At 36.8% G+C, this 23,981-nt stretch overlaps 3 protein-coding genes across 8 annotated transcripts; 2 read left to right on the forward strand and 1 right to left on the reverse strand.

The window, feature by feature from the left end:
• The first annotated feature begins 571 nt into the window (after positions 1 to 571).
• On the forward strand, positions 572 to 5,720 carry ZCF125 (P-loop containing nucleoside triphosphate hydrolases superfamily protein). Its single transcript, XM_068458064.2, has 18 exons — positions 572 to 824; positions 923 to 1,012; positions 1,094 to 1,212; positions 1,312 to 1,425; positions 1,504 to 1,585; positions 1,692 to 1,759; positions 1,865 to 1,930; positions 2,069 to 2,211; positions 2,286 to 2,388; positions 2,486 to 2,566; positions 2,673 to 2,741; positions 2,826 to 2,885; positions 3,003 to 3,155; positions 3,310 to 3,606; positions 3,765 to 3,848; positions 3,958 to 4,116; positions 4,197 to 4,469; positions 5,167 to 5,720. The coding sequence occupies exons 1-18, from the start codon at positions 680 to 682 to the stop codon at positions 5,602 to 5,604; spliced, it is 2,544 nt and encodes an 847-aa protein (XP_068314165.2). The 5' UTR covers positions 572 to 679; the 3' UTR covers positions 5,605 to 5,720.
• Positions 5,721 to 9,542: 3,822 nt separating this feature from the next.
• Positions 9,543 to 11,518, forward strand: LOC137718383 (uncharacterized). The gene is made up of 3 exons (XM_068457922.2): positions 9,543 to 10,230; positions 10,376 to 10,490; positions 10,676 to 11,518. Exons 1-3 carry the CDS (start codon positions 9,727 to 9,729, stop codon positions 11,218 to 11,220), a joined length of 1,164 nt encoding a protein of 387 aa, XP_068314023.2. The 5' UTR covers positions 9,543 to 9,726; the 3' UTR covers positions 11,221 to 11,518.
• Positions 11,519 to 12,638: 1,120 nt separating this feature from the next.
• LOC137717365 (pre-mRNA-processing protein 40A) lies at positions 12,639 to 23,352 on the reverse strand. Of its 6 annotated transcripts, none has more exons than XM_088698769.1 (30): positions 23,195 to 23,325; positions 22,727 to 22,785; positions 22,346 to 22,408; positions 22,169 to 22,247; positions 21,936 to 22,083; positions 21,651 to 21,818; positions 21,203 to 21,276; positions 20,913 to 20,982; positions 19,324 to 19,376; positions 19,143 to 19,200; positions 18,697 to 19,064; positions 18,519 to 18,591; positions 18,256 to 18,354; positions 18,094 to 18,162; positions 17,937 to 18,014; positions 17,659 to 17,745; positions 17,516 to 17,550; positions 17,296 to 17,401; positions 16,564 to 16,644; positions 16,356 to 16,448; positions 16,219 to 16,272; positions 16,034 to 16,150; positions 15,811 to 15,909; positions 15,028 to 15,075; positions 14,853 to 14,945; positions 14,044 to 14,151; positions 13,897 to 13,961; positions 13,702 to 13,795; positions 13,138 to 13,440; positions 12,639 to 13,045 (listed from the first exon to the last, which is right to left on the reverse strand). In XM_088698769.1, the coding sequence occupies exons 5-30, from the start codon at positions 22,038 to 22,040 to the stop codon at positions 12,926 to 12,928; spliced, it is 2,718 nt and encodes a 905-aa protein (XP_088554895.1). In that variant the 5' UTR covers positions 22,041 to 22,083; positions 22,169 to 22,247; positions 22,346 to 22,408; positions 22,727 to 22,785; positions 23,195 to 23,325; the 3' UTR covers positions 12,639 to 12,925. The 6 variants fall into 6 exon arrangements, with proteins under 6 accessions (XP_088554895.1, XP_088554893.1, XP_068312819.2 ...); XM_088698767.1 differs by having other exon boundaries at positions 21,651 to 21,842; XM_068456718.2 differs by having other exon boundaries at positions 21,651 to 21,842; positions 21,936 to 22,247; positions 23,195 to 23,352.
• Between the last annotated feature and the right edge of the window lie 629 nt (positions 23,353 to 23,981).

Below are 23,981 nucleotides of genomic sequence, written 5' to 3' on the forward strand. Positions count from 1 at the left end.
CAGCTTTTGTGACAAAATTCGCAACCTAGTGACACATTTTAATAATATCATAGGTAACAAAGTTTCAAACATACTACTCTAAGGTAGTCATCTAAACGTCTTATCTTTTTTGTTGATTGCAACCTAGTGGGAGGTTAGATCATCACGTCTATGGTTTCTTTTGAAAAAAAAAAAAAAAATAAGGGTGGACATAATATAAATATTCGTTTTAGAAAAAAAGTACAAGTGAAACTTAGAAAGGTAAAAAAGTAAATATAGTTTTTCATTCCAACCATACTTTCTTGAATATAATATAATCTAGCCTCGGACGAAGAGAGGGACTCGCACTCACACAGAGGGTTGGATTCCATTGTGATAGACTGCTGCATACACAGTACAGATGAAGCCCACAAAAGGCCAACCTATTGGGCTTCATTTTTTATTACATTTGGGCTTCAAACTAGAGAGCCCAAAATTGTATGGGCTTTTCAGCATGGATCGGGCTAAAAATTATTTTTTATTTTTTGGTTCGTCATCCAACCGTTGAAATCTGCACTGAAAAATTATCAATAAAGGGCATTTTCGTAAACCGAACGAAATTCAAATTAGAACTGTTCCAAAAGGAAGAGAGCATTTGCCGCCTGCGGAAGTTGAATTCCATCAGTTCCTCTCTTCGAGAGAAAAAAAATCGACGGCTTCAATGGAGAAGATCTGCGTCGCGGTTCGGGTGAGGCCTCCGGTAACTCACGATTCCTCCACCGGAGCCTTCTGGAAGGTCGACGACAACCGCATTTCGCTCCACAAGTCCCACGGCACGCCGATCTCCGGCATCTCCTACGCTTTCGGTAAGCGAGCACATGAGAGTTCGCGATTTGATTCTGATTTGTTTTGGTTTGGTTTCGGTGTGATTTGGTTGAAAGAAATGTGGTTTTTTTGTTTGCAGATCATGTGTTCGATGAAGGTTGTACGAATTCTAGGGTTTACGAGCTTCTCACTAAGGACATTATTCACGCCGCAGTTGAAGGATTCAATGGTATGTGAAAAGATCGAGACTTTATTAGCTCCGTTTCGTTGGTGTTTTGCGTTTAATGATGTTTGTGTGGAATGTTTGCAGGAACTGCGTTTGCTTATGGGCAGACCAGCAGTGGGAAGACTTTCACCATGAATGGTTCCGAAACAGATCCGGGTATCATTCATCGAGCTGTTAGAGATGTCTTTGACAGAATCCAGTTGGTAATGAGCTATAGAGGTTCTCTTAATTTGAAATTTGATTTTTGCTAGATTAAATTTGATGCTTGCTGTATTGATTTGGATGCAACTTTATGTTTCCAGATGTCCCATCGGGAGTTTCTGATTCGAGTATCCTACATGGAATTGTACAATGAGGAAATTAACGACCTTTTTGCAGTAGAGAACCAGAAATTGCAGATCCATGAGAGTTTGGAGGTTGGCTACACCGACCCCTTTCACAAATTTAGTTAGCTTCTTTTAAGTGAACTGAATTCACTGATTTTTCGCATGCAGCGTGGCATATTTGTTGCTGGCCTCAGGGAGGAAATTGTCAGTAACGCTGAACAGGTGTTGAAGCTCATTGAATCCGGAGAAGGTTTGCACTTGGAAACCAAAACTTGAGTTTCTGGGTTTTTGGTTCCTCTATGCTTTTTTACTTGAATATTCGTTCTTACATGCACCTGCAAAAATGTTAATTACAGTTAATAGGCACTTTGGAGAAACGAATATGAATGCTCGGAGTAGTAGATCTCACACAATATTCAGAATGGTATGTCCATATTAATATATTATGCTTTTCCATGTAGAGCCTCCAACTAAATTTTGGATTTACTTCTAACTCCCAAGTAATGGTTTCTGTATCTCATGAGTTTAGGTAATTGAAAGCCATGCGAAGGACACTACTTGTTCAAGTACTGATGCTATTCGTGTCTCAGTCTTGGTTCGTATTCTTTCTGCCATTCTCTATCAAAGTTGATAAACAGTTCCAGATGATTTGTTCTCTTATGCTTTGCAGCATCTTAATTATTTATTTCTGACTCTGTGAGTGTTGTCGTTAAATTTTAAATGATGGGTGCAGAATTTGGTAGATTTAGCTGGTTCTGAACGGATTGCCAAAACTGGAGCTGGCGGAGTACGTCTGAAGGAGGGAAAGTACATAAACAAGAGCTTAATGATTCTTGGAAATGTAATTAACAAACTTAGTGATGGGGCAAAAAACAGGTATTTATTTTGCTCTTGGTAAATCATTTTTAGCTGAATGTGAGCTATTTTTGCTAATGATAACTTCTGTGCAGGGGTCACATTCCTTATCGCGATAGTAAGCTTACCCGTATACTTCAACCTGCCCTTGGAGGCAATGCAAAAACTTCAATTATTTGTACTATAGCACCAGAAGAGGTATCATATTAGTGTTCCCCTGGTAATATAATTTAGTTTAGCAGCATAACTGAATGCTATATGTATTATAATCATAATATGTTATGGATGCATTTAGGTACACATTGAGGAAACAAAGGGGACCCTTCAATTTGCTAGCAGAGCTAAGCGCATCACTAATTGTGCTCAAGTTAATGAGGTATGTTTCTTCTTGGGTAGTATATTCCAGTGCTAATTAGTTCAAGATTTTAGCATCTCATACAGGAAATTTCTAAGCGCATCACTAATGATCAAATCTATTGCAGATTTTGACAGATGCAGCCTTACTGAAGCGACAAAAACAAGAGATAGAAGAGCTTCGTATGAAACTTCAGGTAGAACTATCTCTTTTATTTTACATGAAAAGTTAGACACAAGCTCACATAACTATCTTGTCTTGAAAAAAAATAAATTATCAGGGATCCCATGCTGGGGTGCTGGAGCAAGAAATACTGAAGTTGCGAAACGACATGCTTCAGGTATGGTATTTCCCCACGAACTTTCCATATCTAGAGTTTCATCTGCATCACCCACCAACCATTACTTTTGCTTCTTTTACATTTAGTCAACTTAGATGCTAACTTTCTATGATTCAGTATGAACTAGAACGCGAGAAGCTTGAAATGGAACTGGAAGAGCAGCGGAAATCACATAAACAACGCGAACAAAGCATCAGGGACCAACAGATGAAAACTGACAATCTCGGTAGTCTTTCTACTACTTCAGACTTTGAGAGAAGTTCTAGTCAGGTATACCTCTAATGCTTTGTTATATGTTGTGCAAATATGTATTCTAACTTACATGTTTCATGTTGTTTTAGGGTCTTCAGGTAGTTCTGTTTGTTTGTAGTGCACGTGTGTGTGTGTGTAGGTGAGGTTCTCATATCCATAAATCTTTTTATAGGCACAAGATTCTGGGAGACAAAGCCTTAAGGAAGTTAGTAGTGACAGCAGTAGTAAATCTCAGGGAGATATCTTCAGTACCCCATCTAATTTCAAGGCCGCTCCCCATTCCTTCGTTGTCAAGCGATCAAATTATTCACAGTTGCCCAGCTTTAGCCCTCTTCCAGATGCTTTTAGCAACGTGGTTGATGAAGACACATGGTTTAAAATGAACAAAGGTTTCATAGCTGACCTTGATTCCCTTCAGATAACTCCTGCAAGAAAAGTTCAATCCTTTCCGCCAAGTGATGAAACTCCCGTGAGTTTAATTTTACCTACTATTCTTCACTTTCAATATTTTTCCATTTTAAAACTTTGAGAAGCCACCATTCTCATCCTATTTTCTCGTTTTGCATTTTGCTTGTCGGACATAAGTTTTATTAATTTTTTTTCACTTATCTCATCAATTTTTTCTAGGGCTCAAATGAGAACTACAAGCACGAGGTCCACAATTTGAAGAGACAGCTAGAACTTGCTGTTGAAGAGAGAGATGATCTCAAGGTTAGTATATGGCATATGGACTTGGATATTGTAGTCCAACTTTAGAGTTTAAAATGCACAAATTTCTGCCTAGATTTATGGATTTCTGTTTTGATACTTATCTGTGTAGAGGAAACATGCCGAACAAGCTGTACTGAATGATCAATTAGTTCGGGAAATATCTGAACTCCAAAAAGAAGCACAACTAATTCGAGACATCCCTCAAAGGCTTTGTGAATGTGCGGCAACTTGCAAAGATATTTATGTGGATGTTTTATCAAAAACTCAGGTAATAGCTGTTTTCCATTTTGCGCTCCCAACTTTTGTTTGGTGTTCCACAATTTAGTAACATTACAGTTACCTGGACAGAGCTTTATATCTGATGAAAAATCTTCTGCGGCAACATTGCTTTCAAGCATAAGTGAAATTGGCACAAGCCTCTTTACGACTCTCGAAGCCCAATTCTCAGCGGCATTTGATGAGGACCAAGGAGTGCTCTCTAGGAATAGTTCTCTAATTGAAGAACAGCGCAAAATTCTCTCCGAGAGGTTGAACAGCACAATCAAATTGTTCGTATCATCAGAACCATCAAGTCTTGAGAATGAGCAAGTGAGAAATTCGCTATGCTGCAATGAATACAAGGTAGCTGCCTGGTCACAACTAAAAAGATATTTTCCATTAGTTATGATTCTATTCTCTGCCTTGCTGTTGAAGATTTCTTACATGTTTTTTAATCATGTTGATGCATAAAGTATTAGTTACAGGGGAGTTCTAAACAGTATTTTAGAATTTTGTGAATACTTGGGGTTTAAGCCAAGTAGTGACGAAGGGCGGGAAAATGGGTTAGGATACAAGAATAGGAACGATTGCTTCCAATGTAGGCAAGGAAACTCAAATTTTTGTGATATTTTGGGAAACTATCTACGTATAGGAATGATTCAAGCTGCTATAATCACTTATTATGGTTCATATTTATATGTATATGTCTCCTTTTCAGAGTCTTTCTTGCGTTTTACTTTTATGTGCACTCTGACAATGTAAGTTTTAGCTGAACCCACAGAAATCATGAAAGAACCAACTTTAGTTGGGTTTGGGAGAAAAGAGAAATATACCTGGACATAACATTTTACGGATTTTAATCAAATATATAACTTTTTCACTAAAGGAGCGCTAAAAGGCAATCAAACACGTTTCGGTGTCCCTTTAGTCCTCATTTATTGTTTGTTTAGTGAAAAAAAGTTGTGTGTTTCATAGAAGATTTGTAAAAAGTTCTGTCTGGGTATAGTTCCCAGGAAAAACTAGAGTGGCTTTGTTATAAGTTAAAGTTTTTGTGATAAAGGACCGTGCAAGGGGAGGAGAAACTGCCTGTTGGGAGGAAAAACTAAGCAATGAGCTCAGCACTATCAAGGGAAGATACCATGGCCTGGAGGAAGAGCTAGATTCGAATAACCAGCTTCTAGAGAAATCCAAGCAAAGATATGATGCCTTCGAAGCTGAGTTTCGGCTTTTGAAAGAAGAAAGAGATTCCTTGCACAAAAAGGTATCTGAATCATCTCAAACACTTGCTCTGGTTACTGACCAAAAGGAAAATGTTGTGAAGGATCTGAATCACGAGTTACTGAGAAGGAAAGACCTTGAAGAAAAAATCGAACAGTTCCGTGTCGCTTTTGGTTGCCGGAAGACATCGCTCATGTCTTTCCACAGCGAGTTTAAGTCTAAGATTGAGAGTTTGAGAGCCCAAAATCCAGTTTCAGTACCCAAATCTGTTGGATGCTGAAGATTATCAAGTGGCCTTATTTAGTAATATTTATGTAAGCTGTAACGTTTGTTTCCTTTCTATTCAGAACGACTCTTTTAACTCTTGTGATTTGGTATCAATGTGGATTTTTAGAATGACCCTTTTAATTCTTACAATTATGTATTAGGTATTGAACTCGTCATTCATGTTCGTCAAACATGAGACTTCTCATTACTAGTACAGAGAAACACCACTAAACTATAGTGTTGCTACATCTACAAAGATCGTTAGCTTGGATTTGCAACTTGAATCGTAGACCACTTACCCACAATCTAAGAAAGAAAGAAAGAAAAAAATCATCTTCCTACCCTTTCTTTCATACTTGAAGAGCGAAACAAAATGTCATGGAGTTTCTACAATGGAATTGTAGTTCAGTTGGTTAAAAATATTTACTTTGTATTCAAAGTCCCAAATTTAAATTCATCTCCCTCAATATTGGTCATATAAAATAGAAAAATGGCATTTTAGCAAAAATGGTTCATGAGATTGGATAACTCTTGTTTGGTCTCTGAGATATAAAATTGATGGAACTGGTCCCTGAGTTTGTTTACCGTCAATCATTTTGGTCATTTCGTGAAAAATCTCCATTAAATAGGGCTAAAATGACAAAAATACTCTCAATTTAATCTTCAATGGGCCAAAATATCTGACAACAAAAACATATTTTTGTAATTTTATCCTTATTTAATGGAGAATTTTTAGTGGAATGACAAACGATTGATGGTGGACAAACTCAGTGACCAGATCTATCAATTTTAAACATCAAAAGACCAAACAAAAAAGTTAAGTCAATCTCAGAGACCATTTTATTTAAAAATCCATAAAAAAAAAGGAAGTTTTAACGAAAAGTCTACGGTACTATTCATTTTAACGAAAAATCACATTTTAACACTAAAAAGTCAATTATGGTACTATTCATTTTACCCTTTATTTTGTGTTAAAACTTAAAGTTTTCAAGTCATTTTTATTAATTTTTTAAAAAAATTTTGTGGGGTTGCTTGAGTTTCATCTTATAGTCCCCCATCTTCCCATTACATTACACCACGCTGGTAGTGCCATAGTGGGCTACAAGTAAAGGCACACCTCACATGTTAGGGATTATTCAAAAGGTCTTTAGCCCCAAAAAGTACAAGTAATTAATACTTAATTAGGGTTGGAGATAAGATTGTGATGGAAATTGAGGCCCATAAACCATCCCATCATGAAAAGTCCCACCACAAGAACAACAAAAGGTGATAATTCTCTATAATTTTTTGGAAGAAAATCTATCACAACATTTAATATTTGAGGAAGTGCGAGCTTCTTTTAGGTGCAACAAACTCCATGATTTTACCTTAAATCACGGAATGGGGCACTAATCAAATGATGGTACCTTAATTCTAATGATTGTCGAGAATTAATCAAATGCGGCATTCTCTTGTATTATGTGTAATTTGAGAACATATCTTCTATCTACACAGCACATCATGAGTTTGATCTCCGAAATTTAAAAAGTTAAACTGTTTTAGCGAAGTCGCCAACTGATTCTTATTTTAAAAAAAGAAAATATGAAAATTTGAATTCAATTGTTGAGTTTAATATATAGGTTTGTTGATTTTGAACCTTATATAATACGACTCTCATATCTATGAAACTTACACGGTCACACCATTAACTAAGCAATGTTATAAGAATCAAACCAAAAAACCTGATTCCTATATATAGCGGATCTCACAAAATTCGTTGTTGAAGGCCTAGATATAATGTGTGCTGTCAATACGTGGAAGGCCTAGTTGTAATGTGTGTTGCCAATACAAAAATAAAATTAATTACGTGTAGCCGAAACAAAATTACATCATATCATGTTGTATCGAATATATTTTTCTTTTTAGAAGGAGAGAGGATGGGAGAGCGTTGCATTTGGTTAAATGAGATGGAGTTTTGGCCAACCATCCTAAATTATTAAATGAGTGATGTATGAAACACTTAAATTACACATTACTGGTAATACTTTTCTTTGCTAATCCCCAAAATTTCCAAATCGATGATACCTCAAATTTTTTTTCATTACATCATTTTTGTAATACTATATATTTTTCAGAAGCTACTTTTCCTCGTGATCTCCAAAGATTTCCACGCTGATGATGTCATTTGCATGATCTGTCAAGAAACTGTTTTTTTATTTTTTTTTATTTTTTATTTTTATAATGTTAGGAAGATAAAATTTATAAACTAAATTATGTGTCACTAATAAGAGAAATTTTTTATTGTGATAGAAACATGGATAGTACACCACGTGTTTTTATATAAGTGGTGGGAAATTTTATTTTTTAAGTTATTAACTTTTCAACACACATATCTCACCATTTGTATAGTAATACGTGATGTATCGCCTCGTGTGCCAGTCACATTGAAAAATCCCTCCATTGTTAGAAATGAGCATGTTTATCAACGCTTAAATAATAAACCAACTATAAACTTTCATGTCTTTTAATTTTCAAAATTTTTTTTACAAATTTAATCTCTCAAATATTATATTTTTTTATCTTTCAGGATAAAATATAAACTAATCATAGAAAGATGGAGATTGGACATGTTAAAAAGACAAGGATTGAAAGTATAAGATGTCACACGATTAGATAAAGACATGGAAAAGAGGTTGGAATAAAAACTCATTCCACACAGGAGACATTTTTTAATTTCCATTAAAACTGATTGATTTCATCGATACTTTTAACATATTAGTTAAATATCAGCGAAACACTCTTATATTTTGTTTAAATCAGTGTTTGATATTTTCTAAATTTTCATTTTAAATTTCATCATTTTCATCTAAACAACCGATATCGATCAATATTTCCACTAACATCGATATTTTAAACACTTCACTTAACGCATACCTAAACTATGGTCTCACACACACACACAGAGACATGTCAAGACAATATTTGAAAGATGTCGAAAAGATGTCGACAATTACAATACATGACAAATACTCTTTTGTTGATTAGTGTGACATGTTGTATTATATTTTTATCTCAAGCACTAATTATATGTAACGTTATGACATGTACCGCTATCTCATGCAGAAAGAATTACATTCAAATTTTGGCTCTTGTTACATCAACGTTTAACTTCTTATGGCCACCAGTCACAACAACAATGGGACCATCCATTCTGGAGAAAACCATAGAAGATAGATACGAATACAACACAACATTGAAATTTATTATTTAGGAAAAAAATACGTGAGGGGACGAGATTATATACAGTTGCAAAAGCAAAATTGAAAGGGTTGGTCGAGATAAAAAAACAAAAAAAAAAAAAAAAAAAAACGTTGGTTTATTTTATTGTTTTCGGAAATTGGTCAGAAATATTATTTTTTACATTTCAATCGTTGAAATGATCAATTTCTCATTATGTCGTCGATGTCTGATTTCTATGCCGTTTAGATTTGGTTCCAAGTAATTTAGTAATTGAAATTTTTGATTTTCTAATCATTTTAGTCAATTTTCCATTTCTTTAACGTAAAATGTTCTATTCTAAGCCGTTCTAATTTAACGAATAAGAAAAATTAAGGATTACGAATGCGAAATAGCAGACACACTGATCTAGGTTAAAAGAGCACGTAAGACCTAACGTGCAACAAGTCAATACTATAACTTATTGGTCATAACCTCAACCAGTCAATAGATATGGAAAGCGATCAGATCCCTTTCTCCTAATCCACTAAGTTCAGAGATCTAAACCGTTGAAATTTGATCAAACGGCTACAAATAGAGGCTCATTTTAAAAGTTATGATAACTTTAACCGTTGCATTAAATTTTAACGATCCGAATTCTCAGACTTGATGAATTAGAAGAAAGAGATCCGGAGATGATCTCCTTCTAAAAGATATAACCTAGAGATATTTGAGCTCTCTCTCTTTCTCTCTCTCACATATAATAAATACCAACTTTCCTTCCTCTGATCTGCTTCTGTCAGTCCCAAAAGCTGACAAATATGATTTGTCCGTCTAAATTAACTTCAATCCAGAACCTCACCACCCTGTCTCATTTGCTGACTTTTCCAGTTTGCACCCAAACTCTATCCCAACCCCTCCCCAACCTTAGAGTTTTCCAATGGCTTCCACCCCCAAGCCGGTAAAACTTGCAGAGCTCCTCCAAGAGCAGCAAGAGCCCTTTGTCCTAGAGGTTTACCTATTTGAAAGGAGTTACCTGAGAAAAACCTCGAGTACAAATAGCAGTTCGAGGATTACAAGTAGAACTTCTAGCAAGAAACTCACCAGATCATCCAGTTGGGGTAATCTCAGCTGCCATAAAGTATTGAGATCTGTGTGTAACAAGCTTGGTTCAAGACATAGTGAGACAACAAGCACTAAGGGTTGTGAAAACCGAGAGGGGAAGCCCAATGGTGGCGCCGAGACGCGGAGAAGTAGCCAAGAGAGCGGGGGGACGGATACATTTTCATCTGCCAGCAGTAGGACACAGTATGATTCGTGCTCCGAGGGCGAAAAAGAATCAAAACAAGAAGCTCCCGTTTCGTTGCGAAATAAGCATGATGCTTCCTCACTTGCTGCAGACGCTACTCAAATTTCGGAATCCTGTAATATGAAAGAGAGAAAGGTAGGAACACCACTTTCCATACAACCCCTTACATGTTATCGATACATTTTCGACAATATTGATAGTTTGGTAGCGGAAAATTTTCCGATCTCTACAAAAATGTTCATTAGATTTGCTTGCTAACAAAGCCAACAGGATGTTACAGATAGAATGGCTCAACGGACAATCATCGAAGATTCACCGTAAGCAACAAAACCCCGTTTCGGTACCAGAAGATGAACCTCCCCATGCAAACGCAAGTTCAGCTCTTTATAACAACAGTTAGTCCCTCTCTCTCAGTCCGCAGACACAAGTTAGGCCAGTTGGTCGAGACCATGCACTCAGCTCCTTCACCCATGTTCAAAATTTTATTTTCCTCACCGCTAATTAGAGTAGTTTAAAATATCGTCTTAATTACAAGATTTAAGTAATTTTATACTAGTGAATTTCTCTTCTGGCTAAACAGGGTATAAACTGCACACAATGTCTAGAGAGAAGGAAACTTCATGTCCATCCACTTATAGCTTCAACAAGATTATAGAAGACCCAAATTTATCATCTTCTCTCTGGGAACTACTTTTCCACCCACCATTAGAGAAGCCGAGAGCCTCTGGAATTTCGGAAAAGCTCGAGCCTGTCCGGTCTAGCATCAATCCATCCCCTCATTTTGCAAAATCGAAAAGGGTGTTGCAGCAGAAGAGGCAGCTCCTGTTCGATTGCGTGAGGGAGATGACGGAAAATCACGCAAAGAAATCGAAAGAGCAGCAGCAGCATAACCCCAACGGATTTCTTGGAGCCGAAGAGATTGGGAAGCTGATTTATGAGAAGTTGGGGAGTTGGGGAGGTAAACAGGCTGGGCACGAAGCCGACGTCAATGTTTTGTTGGAGTTGGACTTGTTGGGCTCCCGTGAAGAATGGGATGATAGTTACCAAGAGAAAAGGGAAATTGGGTCCGAAATTGGAGACGCCATTTTAGAAGAGATCATCAAAGGCATTGTCTCTGAAGAGTGAAAAATAATTGTATCAGATGCCAAAGTTACTTGAGAGCAACCTCATCTCATGGAGACTACCATACACTCCCGGTACGCCATCGTGACATCTCAGATCGGCCACATGACGATGATCCCTTATCGGTCCAGCATGCCATAGACATGTACCAAGAGTGTATGGAAGTCTTTATGAGGACTTCCGTGGCACAGCTGTGTCACTCGTGCTGATGATACAATGTCATGTGTACTTGTGCTAAATCTGTACATTTGAAGTATCTCCACATAACATTATAATACAAACACACTACGCTACTATGACATTCCCGTGCCTTGACAGTTCGTCTCCTACTATTTGATGGATCTTGCAGCCACTCATGTCTGTCCACATTATATTTGTTGTTTCCCAACACCAGTAATATTTCTGGTTACCACAACTCATATAGATTACTGCTTGGCTCCTTACAGTTAAGGGAGTCACTAGTTCAAACTCACATTTCACAAACTAACACACGTATATTGAAGTGACATAGAACAACAAAAATAACATTTTTGTGCGTGTCAAACTGTAATTTATCTTAATGAAGAAATGATTGTTATGCAACAAACCAACTATTTCTCATCTGGATTTATTGCTAAGCAACACTTAGAGCATCTCCAATGAGCTCTTAACTAGAATTTAGAGAGGATTTAAAAAAATCGACTCCAATCATGCTCACTATCCACCATCTGTGATAGAGAATCATCTTGGAGCTCCTAAATGTATCAAGGGAGAAATGAACTCCTACTGACTCTCCGTACATAATGCTAACTATTTCAATGTTATTTAAATAAATAAATAAATAATCTCTCTTGATTATTTATTGACTGATAGTGTTATGGCTCTTTATATTAGAGAGTATGATGTCACTTAGTACTACGGCTTAATGGTATTCCTCTTTACTTGCAAGTGAAAGATCTCAAGTTCGATTATCGTCAAAGTAAATTTGAACCACATTATTCCTAACCTATTGTAAAGCTAAACCACCCCACCCCCTTTCCTCTTTTGTAAATAATATCGTTTGTTCAAAAAAATAAAAATTTACACACACAAGCCAATATAAATGCACACACAGACACAGCACATGGATTAGGAAGGTTAATTTCTTTTTCTGCAGGGACAAAAGAGAAACAAAAGCAAACAGCGTGACAGGAAGAGGCAACAAGCGTTTTAACCCATGGGGCAAACGAGTTGATGTAGATATCCGAACCACCACCGGCATATAACATTAAACCCCAGAATTATTCTGCCGAGTCTCTCTTCTCTTTGCATTTAATGTGAAAACTCAACATCGTTTCGAAGGCTGCCATACGCATCTATCACACGGTCCCAATAAGATTGATGCATATGATTCAGCTATCTTGCAATCGACAACACACGAAATTTACTAAACACGAGAAAACTGAGAATTATGGTAGGATCTACTGCAAAAGAAACTAATCAATCGGTGGTCGAAGAGGTTTATGTTAATCTTACCAGATCTGATAAATTTTACCACTCGCCCTCCAGCCACCGCTGAACAATACACAGCATTCAATTAAAATTAATTGTGATGAATGTCAGCTATCAGATTTCCGTCGTGTATAACCATGAGAAATGCTAAAAGAACAATAATCTTGGTTATGTTCGGTATGTTTAGACCCTGATAGGCCACAAAACTCACACCTCTATGAAGATAGATCGGCAGGGCTTACTTAATTTCCCCATCTTCACCAAGCTCCCCATCTTCAAGGTCGACATGTTCACCACTTCGACGATGCTCTCTCTTATGCCTTCTATGACGACTTTCACTGTCAGATTCAGGTGTATGCTACCATACAACAGGAAAATAATCATACATTTTCCATTCATGAATAGCTTAAAAGTTATTGACCAAATATATTACGAGATAAGTTCACTTACTTTCCTTGATCTTTTGCGGTCACTACTATGTCTGTGTTTCTTAGACTCCTCTTTCTCCTCCTTATCGGAACCTACATCATCAATGGAACTTTGATGCCGCTTCCGGTGCTTTCTGTCTTTGTCTTTCTCCCTCTTCTTATCTTCTTTATGCCCATGACTATCAGTTATGTCTACATTTTCACTATCTGTTTCATCCTTCTTAGATCGGTCCTTTCCCTTTTCTTTTTCACGTTCTCTTTCCTTCTCCTTTCTCTCTTTATCCTTCCGCTTCTCTTTCTCTTCTCTTTCTTTCTCTTTTTTGGCCTGCAATGTATCAGAATCAGTACAAAAATTCCCAACTCAAGATATCAGTTGATAACAATGCATTACATGCCACTCCTATAAAAAATTAAAGCGAAAATATTTACATAGGCTCAAACTTTGAGATATTGTCATTTATAAAGATAACATATGCACTGTGTTAAAGTAAATTATTTTTCAGCATAAGCTCTACGCATATTAACATTGCAAGAATTGACGAGCCAAATGACATTAACAGCTTATAGATGACAATAAGATCCATACCTTTTCCTCCTCACGCTTTCGTTCCTTCTCTTTAGCCCTCTCCTGTAAGCTTGTAATATATTCCTCAAAAACTTCCCTACCATCACCAATTGATCTGAAAATAAAAGAAATAATTTTCACTCCGAAAACTAAAAAGTTCGAACAAAAAAAGGCATGTTAAATGTTTTTTTTACAGTAAAAGATCAATAGAAAAACCTGTATTCTTGGGTTTCTTCAAAAAGGTGTTTGCTATCTTCCCAATTAGAAGCAGCAGTTATTTCCTACAAAGAACATAATAAAGAAGGTCAATACAATCTCTAGCATCACACTTGCTTCATACTCTTCCACAAAAGTCCACAGTACCTTGATTGTGTGCAATAGGTTATTGAAGTCATCAACATGTCGTTGACGCTTCTTTGCCTCTTTCTCCTCCTTCTCCTTGGCTCTCTCTAATAATTCCTCATACACAAGCTTCCAAAGGAGTAAAAGTATTAGCAGACTTTCAAATACACAACACAGGTAAATACTAACAGTCACATCAGTTGTTGATTTAGAAACCAGAACAAAGTTGATCCTTGCATCAGTGTGCATACGTGAATTGAGTGTTACAGATGATGGCGTAACCATGTAATCCAAATCAAATGAAGATAGTGGTTAAAGTTTAATTATTTACTGGCTGTCATTTTCAAACCCTTCAGCTTTAATAAGTAAAGAAGCACATAGAAAAAAAATGATATTCTTTTTTATCTTGACCATGCACACTGAACCAATTATGGTTTCTTGCTACAAATGATACATCAGGATATAAGATGCTCGGGTCAAAATGACAAAGTTTCAAACCAAGAAGTTATGACTGTTTTATTCTCTCCTCTGATGAATATGAATGTATTTCACTAAAAGAAGATACAAGAAACACTGATACTGCTACATCCAAGTAAACTGTATGATTCTCGGTGAACTTGAATACAATATAAAGAGCCACTTAAAAATATTTTGAATACACACAAACTAATTTTATTTGCTTAATGGGGGGTAGGAATATGCCAGCAACGAGTAAAAAAACACCATCAACTCCTATTATACAGACCTTTATATTTCAAGCATACAAATGAAAGGAAAAAAAAAATATGAGTATTAGGCTAGCAATGGACTGAAAATACGCAGGGGTTTACCTTGAAGTTAATGTCTGATATTGGTGGGGAACCAATATCTTCCAGAATAGGAACCTTAAACTCTTCAAATGCCAATGTGGAAGTCATGGTAACCTGGGTAAAGAAATTAATGATATTTGAAATGTTTCCCAAAATGCCACAAGTTTATAAAATTATACAGTTAAAAACAGCATACCTTCCCTGACTTCATTGCATCCTTTATCCGAGCTTTATCGTCATGATACTGTCCACAAGAAAAAACAATGTCAGGCATATAGAGTCAGCTGCATTCCAGGTTCAAAGTTGTGTAATGCAATCAAACTCTAAAACTAATATTGTATTTTATCTGTAGAAGTTAGAGCTTTAAACCCACAATCATTTAGCACTGGGGGGAGAGCACCATGATATTATATATTGCTATGCAAGGCTATTAATTTCCGATGTGGCATTTTATTGTCAACACACACCTCATATGTGACATGACGAGCAATGACAGAGCCAAAATACATGGAGCTTTAGTATTTTGGGTGGTGAGGAGCACATGAGATCGTTAACCTACGTATATGTCAGAGCATCTCATCCAAACTGTTGAGAGTGAATCCCCGCATCATGGAATTACAGGGACCTTGCATGCTAATAAAAGTTGAGACTCCTCATATAGTCAATTGGTTTTATAGTGAAACCTCAACTTCCTTTATGGTATCAGAGCATGTTAACCCATGTGCTCTCACATCACCCAATATGTTGTCCACATGTTAGGCTTCCATGACCCCCACGTGTGAGGCTGTCTTGAGAGTGTGAATCACACATCAGAGAATTAAGGGACCTAGCATGTGTTTACAAGAAGTTGGGCTACTCCTCATATTGCCAATTGGTTTTATGAAGGAACCTTAACTTCCTTCAATTACATCTCGATGTATTATTAACATTAACCATACAAAATCATTAATGGACTGAGGCATGAGATGTTAAGCATCACCTGTTTCTCTAATTCTTCAAAAACGTCATCAAACAATTCTTTTGGTGTTGAACCAGAGGCGTTCAATGCAACAGCTTCATATGGAGGCAAGTCCTTAACCTACTATCCAAAGACAGTACATATCAAACGAATTTCTGATGCAGAAGAAAATAATCAATTGTCTTTTAATTTACTATGCAACTGTTCTAGACATTATCTCTGCGACGATTTTAAGGTTGAGCACCTTTGTACAGTAATCGCGCCAGAGAGTTTTAGCTGTAAGAGTGCCATCAGCAACATGTTCTTCCAATAGCTTGCGGAACTCATCGCGGTTTTTCCTCTCTTCCCGCCTCAATTGTTCCTTGAATTCAGAGACAAATATAAGAACATGAACTTGAAAAGGAAAATATCATTTATATGGGATTATACCTTCTGTAACTTTTTTTGCTCCTCTTCCACCTTCTCAAGGTCACGAATATAGTCCTGCACCAAAAATACCGTCTTATAATTCTACTAAATTAACATGATCAATCATTTCACACACACAACATGCCTGATTGACTTACCTGGAAAATGAGCAACCTAACAAGCTTTTCAAGGCGCAAGCATCTCTCGTCATCCTCCAAGCGATCTTGAACTTTCCGCCACTGGCTGTTCACCTGCAAATGAACGATAACCATGCAAAAGGTTTATAGATACAAGGAATCACAAAAATAAAAACAAAAAACAAAAAAATAATACTAGTTATGTGCACGCTCATTTTACAAGACTTACCTTGATAAAGTCACAAGATTCCAGAAATTTCCTGTACTCTACAATATTCTGCTTATGCTCTTCAGCTGCCTTTTGTTTTTCCTGCACATTGAACATTGCAACCTATGCAGTAAGCCAGGCATCCTTTGTGACATACGAGTACCTATTTTTATCCGCACTCTTCAAAAGAGAATGGCAATGAAATAGCAACACATATGGCAACTAAATGTATCTCAGATTTTTTTGATGCTTCTGCTTGAGACTTAAATAACTCAAAATTGTGCACTTTGCTGTCTGGTGATATTCCCTACCATCCATGAACTGTCAATATCTACTTACGTGGCACATTTAGCGACATGAGGACTCTGGAGTTTAGTACACCAAAAGGACAATGAAAATGAGGAAACCATTTAAGGCAACCTTTACCAGTGAGAATTGCCTTAATTCTGAAAAAGGGCCACAAATTGAAGGGATATGGAATGTGTGGGACTGGACTAAGGATCATGGTAAATCAGGCAGCCGGTCTATAACCCGATGCCCAGTTCCTAATTTCTGGTTCTTCAACATAATTCATACATAAAGCAAGTGGTTCCAAATTTTCAATTCTCCATTCTCTTTATTGGTTACAAAAAAAAATTTTTGTTACGAATAAATAATCTGGAGTCAAATATGAAGCCCTAATGTACAACATGACATCTCCATTTGGTGGATTGCATAAGTCAGAAAATGTGAAATAAAAATGCAAATTGTTACCTTCCTTTCGAGTTCTACAATGTAGCTCTCATAAAGATCTTCCCGGTCTCTAGCTCGTTCTACAGCTTTGAATCGTTCATCATTTTCAAACATACTCACAGCTTTGCTGATCAGGCAAATGCATCAGTTAGAACATCTAAAACATTTTTTGTCGTAAAAAAAAATATATAAAAAGGCTAAAACAATATCAAACTCCGCATGATGCAGGGAGAGACTAAACCTCCATCTGGTTGCTGATGTAAGTTCCCTGGACTCCTTTAGAAAAGAACAAACCACAAAGTCTTTTGTTAAGATCAAGATAAGAGGTATTTCAAAGTCGTTAAAGAAAAATGCAAAACCAACTATGACTTGTAAACAACATACTTCCAACATTTTTGTGAATTCTTCCCGAGCTTTTTTCTGCCTCATGCGCCTCTCTTCATTCTCCAGTTTTTTCCTTTGACCCAAGTACTACAATTCAAAACATATAATTAGTTTTAGGTTAAAACATGAGTCGAAATATTCTTGATGAACATCTTGAATACTAAGCAGAAGGAAAGTCATTTGAGCATCACAGCATTCCAATGAGATTAAACTAGTCTTCCATGTAACATAAGAACGCACTGACTCTAAAGCAGTTAAGACATTAACCAAAAGTTTACCTCATTAAATGCTTGCTTCCTCTCACCTAGAGTTTTTAAACCACCGTATCTTTTGTCATTAATGATCTCCCTCATTGTCTGATATAACATTTCATAAATTGTAAGAAGACTCCTCAATGATATAAGACAGTGATAAAAAGAAGGGAAAAGAAGCTACCTGCTCCCAAGTCCAATCAGATTGGACATTTGCAGATTCCAGAAGTGATTTGAAAGCAGTTTTTGCCTCCTAAAAGGAGAAAAATTATCAAATTAATTTAGAAAAAAAAAAAAAGAACAATGAAACAAAATTGGACAGAGAAATAAAACCTAAAGTTTTTACCTGCTTATTGGCATACACCAGTGGTTCGTCATCAAATGTTTTCTCCTCTGAAGGAGTCACATTGACTTTTCCAGCAACTGCCATACCTCTTTTGGCTTCCTGCCATAGAGAACTCTCAGAAAAGAATAAGCATTTGGTCTCGTTAATTGCTTTAAACCACAATTTGAAACAGGCAAAAGAAATGCTATGAAAATCAGTCTCACTACGGCAGTCTAGAAAAGGTGTAATTAATGTGCATGTTTCCATTAAGGAAAAAACCTTACCTCGATATCTTGAGTCAAAGTTCCATCAGCTGAACTTGCAATATCTTGAGATGCTACAGTTTCATAAGTACTCCTGTAATATTTCGAGACACATAAGACCAATTTGAACTGGAAGATTATACAAATCACAGAAGAATCAACAGAGCGTAGGAAATAAAGCACCCTAAAAAGTCCATACACTGAGTTTGTAGTGGTGTTGACCGAAGTAGGAGGAACTCCGGTACTCCCTGAAACAGAAGCAGGCAGTGGAGTCACAGTTACTGCAGGAGGTTGAACGCCAACGGCACCTGTTATAGAAGACTGTGCACCAGAAGCAACTGATGATCCAGTAGGTGCGGTAGGAGAAGGATTAGAAAAAGAAGACACAGGTGTAACTGCAACAGGGCTCGGGACCATCCCAGGTAGGGCTGAAGAAGTACTGGGGCCAACTAAACTAGTTCCCAAAGGTGTTTCTGCTGAAGCAACAGCAGGAGGGGTATGAGAAGTCAAATTCATTTCTGAATGTGTTCCTTGGATTAGTTCTCTTTGAGCCTGTTCGCGAGCCAACTGGAAGCACGTACTTCATAGTGTAAGGAAATTACAAATAAAAGGGAGAAAAAGAATAAACAGGCAATGATATGAAACCTTTAACTCCTCTGGAATTGTCCACTTAGACTCCCTTGTAACCTTGTTGTAATAATACCTGCATCAGTCATTGAAAAATTAATAGTGAACAACAGGGCCCAACAAAAATTCATTGACATGCATATTTAGAAAACAAAAGCAGGAATTGGGGAATTAAACAGAATGATCAGAATAAACGCACTTTTTCCCATCTGCAGACGTATACTCCTTCCAAACAGTTGATGCATCGGCCCTCTATTACAGTCACAAAAAGTATTTAGTGAAAGATTGCAGCCATTTGTGAAAGAATGCTAAAAGTTGAGCATAATCAGTCAAAAAGAATAGGTTCACTAGAAAATGAAATAACAGTACAAAAGCCTGCCCACCCCCAAAAAATCAACCTGAAATCGATACATGTCTGTAAATGAAGATGCCTGACCTCCTGTAGTGAATTACACACCCAACAGGTGTAGAAAGCAAATAAATGAAGATTGAACCAAATGCATATAACAGGTGAAAAATGAAAAGAAAAAGTACTACAACAAAGCAGCAGGGGATAGACTATTATATACTCTGGTTTCTTAACTTCTATGAAAAAGCAGCTGGAGAGAACTCCTAGTAGTTTATTAACAGCAAATTACAAGTTACAGTACCCGCTAGAAGTTCTACATATCCTTGAAATCCTTCAATTTTACGCTAGTAAAACTAGGAAACACTGTTGGGCCTTTCTTTGCATACAAATAATGATACTACAGTACACATACAAATATAATGCACATACATAATAATTGTTAAAGTAAAAAACCCAATCCCAGTGACATAACATTTAATACCTCTGACAGTAGCACAAGAATTCATGTTGAAAAAGCCTTTATAATCCATAGACAACAAAAATGTCATATACAACTAAGAAGTGCATGCAGGGACACCTTATTGAGAATAAGATTAAAAATATTGTCCACTATATGATGACTCTCGTACTAACAAAAAAATTAAGTTAAAAAAAATATCAGAAAAGAAATACCACAGCCACAAGAAAACCTGTGACAAGCAGCATCAATGTGGGAGTGTGGGTGAGCATTTCTGTGTGACTCTCTGAGTGGGCGTGCACATGAGATACATGCACATGTTAATCTACTAATGCAACTGCTTATACAAGGGAGACGGAGAGAAAATTCGGCTGTCTGCCTGTGTATTTTATACTTTATTTTATAAAAACCATAACAACTATAACAACTAACAAGAATAACGGACATAGACTTAGAGGGAAAGACAATAAGAAACAAATAGAAATATGAAACACTCCGCTAAGAAGATACTTAAACAAAATCAACCCCACAGAGGATAGACAAAAATAAATAGACCAAAGTACACTCGTCTCCACCAAGGATAATGGATGATATGGGTAAAGGCAACAATTACTGCTTGGCATTCATTAACCACATCCAGCTACAAGATAAATAAGATGTAAATAGCAATTATTGCCTGACTTGTGAAATGAAACCCCGTCTTCAAAGTGAGCTTATAGAGCAGTTGTAAAATTTCTCCAGACTTGCCATGACATCTACAAACCAGTTAAAGCATATGCAAATAAAAGGATAATTCACATAAAACAATTTCAATCAATTTAAGCATAGTTAAAACCAAAAAATTTAAAACATCCATAAACAGCAATAAATTTTATGGGCGAAATTGCAAATACAAAAACATTTCAAAGGCATGTTCAACAGGTAATTGGAGATTATATATAAAAGTTCAAGCTACTGGTAACCAATCAACAATATGACTCACCTCCATCGGTGTCATCAACTCTAAAGGCTTCTCCCAATTAGATTCTCTTGTTCTTCTGTTGAAATAATATCTGGAAAAGAAAAATGAATCCATAAAAAAATAGAAATAACACAAGTAAGAAAGCATAAGGTCAAGAAGAACTTCAAAATAACTAATACAAAATCAGAGTAACTCTCAAAAATAACGAACCACACTGTTTCTCATTGAAAAAAATAATAAATAAACACTGTAACAATGCATCATATTTCATCAACTGCAAGAAGAAAAGGCAGACAAAATTATAATTTTACCTTCTTCCATCAGCCGCCATATGCTCTTGCCAATCCGAAGAAGACTGCTGTACTTGGCTAGGAACACTTACAGCCTGAAATTTAGGAAAGTAAAAATTACAACACAAATAAGAAAAGTCATTCATTTGTCATTGACACTAAAGATAATGGGTTTGCATGATTCCCAAATCGGGATTCATACAAAATTATCAGTGTCGTATCAGCATCTAAGTGCGCCTTATTGTTTCATGGGGCTGTGTAGCATCGCAAAACATGACAAACATAATTTAAAAATGACAATTTAGATGATGAAATAATCAGAAATTCACTCCGATGACACATCTTTTGGGTTCTGGATTAGTACCAGAAGGAGATATTGAAACATGTTTCCTGAACAAAAGCGATGACCTTAGCCTAATGTTTAATGGCGTTAAAGGTAACTGAATTGAATTTTACATATAGCACTTACAGAATCTGTGGAAGGAGTGCTTGAAGATTGTTGGCCAGGCTGCTGTACTGGTGAAGGAACTGCTGCACCCTGATTACCAGAGGACACCCAAGGCTGTCCTGTGGCAGATACAATGTGTGCTTGCACTTGAGACATCGGCTGAAATTGTGAACTGACATTATTTTGTTGCTGGACATACGTAGGCGGAGCAAACTGAAACAGTTCAGATGCATGTAAACATTTGAAAAATATGCTCCATCAAATCAAAGAAAACACATATATGCAGATAACATTGTGAGAACATACCATATATGAGGAAGAATAAGGCATTCCAGGCATCTGATTATTAAAAGGTGGGACAGGTTGCTGAGACTGAGATGGGACAGTAGGCCTTGTCTGCATGTATTGCATAGGCAACGCCTGTGATGAATGAGCATGACCAGGTTGACTTGGCCTGAGAGGATACGGTTGCATTGGTTGAGAATATTGTAATTGCTGACTTTGACTACCAGGCATCCCAACATTTGGAGAAGGAATACCTTGTCCCACAGGCTGAAATTGTTGGGAAGCTGGTGGAATAAATTGCTGTCCTTGCTGTGTTGGAACCACTGGTCGGTACTGCATTGTTGGGATTTGTACATACACCTCGTATTAATAGTCCGCCGGGAAGTAGAGAATACAAAAAGTCACAGAAGATGAACATGAAAGGGATTTACTTGAAGAGGGGATGAACCAAAACTTTGAGGACCCATGGAAGCAACTGGGGGAGGACGAAATGGCTAATCCAGATAGATAGGAGAGACCAAAAAAAAAGAAAAAAAAACAGATTAAAAATAGGTGAAAACTACATAAACAAGATTACTAAAACACATTTGTTTATGCACTTGAAATGATTAAGGTATTCCGGCCCCTAACAACAATGATGACAGAATACGAAGTTATTTGTCCCCTAACAAGCCAACATGAACATTCAACATCCTTAAAATACTTTCACTGTCTAAACAACTACTATAATCGAAAGTGAATTGCAAAACAGGACAAAAAATAAATTCATGTGATTGACTGCTTAAGCCATGACAAGGTTCAAAGTTCGGTACCTGCCCAGCTGAGGACTGAGGGTTATTCGCCATTGCTGCGCATACACAACCGGATCCAACTGCAAAAATCAAAACAGAATCATATCTTGCCAATTATGTCAACAAGCCGGGGCTAGTACATGCCCAAAAAACAGTAAAATGTGAATGCAAATGCATCAGAGCAGGTAAAGCATGCTGAATTAATCATGAATTCGGAACATTTTCAAGAATTTACGAATTGATTCCGAATCAACGAGGAGTTGAAATTAACCACTCAAATGCAACCTAAACACATCTATTCATTGTTCTATTTAGAGTTCTAATATCTAAGTCCGCATGTGCTAATACGAATTCGACCATAACCGCATACCGAAATTCAATTGGCCTCTGCAATTGGAACCTAGGGCAAAATGTAGAGGAAAGAACGAAGAAGAAAGGGATGACCAATCGTTTCGAATTTTGGGAGGGAGGAGAGGAAGAAATACTTACAGGGGGAGGCAATCGGCGGTGCGAGAACCTTTTGCCGTCGACGAGCGGAGGAGCGGGAGGACCTCTGCGACTGTGTGTTCACCACTACACTCAGGTGCTAGGGTTTAAGAAATCGGAGGATTTTTGTTAGCAAAGTAAGAGCTGAATAAGTCGGAGAGAGTTGTAATTTTGGGTATCGACGTTTGCCGACTACCGAAAATAACCCTGTCTTTCGCCGAATTTACATGCATGTCACAGTTTAAGAACTGGTTTTAAAGAAAATATTTTTGAGTTCTAAAAACACTTAAAGTGTTTCTGCAAAAACCACCTATCTGCTTTTAAAATGACTAAAATTGATTTTAGAAAAAATATTTTTGTGTTCTAAAAGTATTTGAAATACTTCTCTTACAAATAACACAAGTTTGGTTCTTCTTACAAAAAACACTTGACGTGCTTTTTAAAAATTCACTTGTATTTTTATTAAGAATTGATTCAAAAATATTTTCATCAAAATGTTTTCAGCTATTTTAAAAGGACTTTTGATGCATTGCGGTTCGTGTCATTTCAGGATGGATGTTGACCCGGCCGCATTTCTTTAACTAAATATTTTTCCCTTTAAATGGAGGTGCAATACGGGGATTGTAAGGCTATCTCTAATCGAAGGCTGGCCAAAAGACTCGTTTTAGCCCTTTAGCCCTCCAAGAAATTAATATTTTAATGAACAGTACAAGGCTATATTTTTTATCATCTCCAACTGAGGGGCCAGGGGACCATAGGCCAAACATAGTCCTGGAAAAAAAATCGTCTC

Source organism: Pyrus communis, chromosome 8 (genome assembly GCF_041283825.1).
Source record: "Pyrus communis isolate YQ-2024b chromosome 8, ASM4128382v1, whole genome shotgun sequence".
Classification (NCBI taxonomy): domain Eukaryota; kingdom Viridiplantae; phylum Streptophyta; class Magnoliopsida; order Rosales; family Rosaceae; genus Pyrus; species Pyrus communis.

Coding starts and splice junctions, on each gene's coding strand:
- LOC137717365 (XM_068456718.2), bottom strand. CDS start 22,759: ATGGCGAATAACCCTCAGTCCTCAGCTGGGCAG. Junction 19,201..19,323: donor ACGTCTGCAGATGGGAAAAA/GTGCGTTTATTC, acceptor TGACTGATGCAG/GTATTATTACAACAAGGTTA. Junction 18,355..18,518: donor CTTTGACTCAAGATATCGAG/GTAAGGTTTTTT, acceptor TCTCTATGGCAG/GAAGCCAAAAGAGGTATGGC.
- ZCF125 (XM_068458064.2), top strand. CDS start 680: ATGGAGAAGATCTGCGTCGCGGTTCGGGTGAGGCCTCCGGTAACTCAC. Junction 825..922: donor CGGCATCTCCTACGCTTTCG/GTAAGCGAGCAC, acceptor TTTTGTTTGCAG/ATCATGTGTTCGATGAAGGT. Junction 2,212..2,285: donor AGTGATGGGGCAAAAAACAG/GTATTTATTTTG, acceptor ACTTCTGTGCAG/GGGTCACATTCCTTATCGCG.
- LOC137718383 (XM_068457922.2), top strand. CDS start 9,727: ATGGCTTCCACCCCCAAGCCGGTAAAACTTGCAGAGCTCCTCCAAGAG. Junction 10,231..10,375: donor GTAATATGAAAGAGAGAAAG/GTAGGAACACCA, acceptor AGGATGTTACAG/ATAGAATGGCTCAACGGACA. Junction 10,491..10,675: donor TTCAGCTCTTTATAACAACA/GTTAGTCCCTCT, acceptor CTGGCTAAACAG/GGTATAAACTGCACACAATG.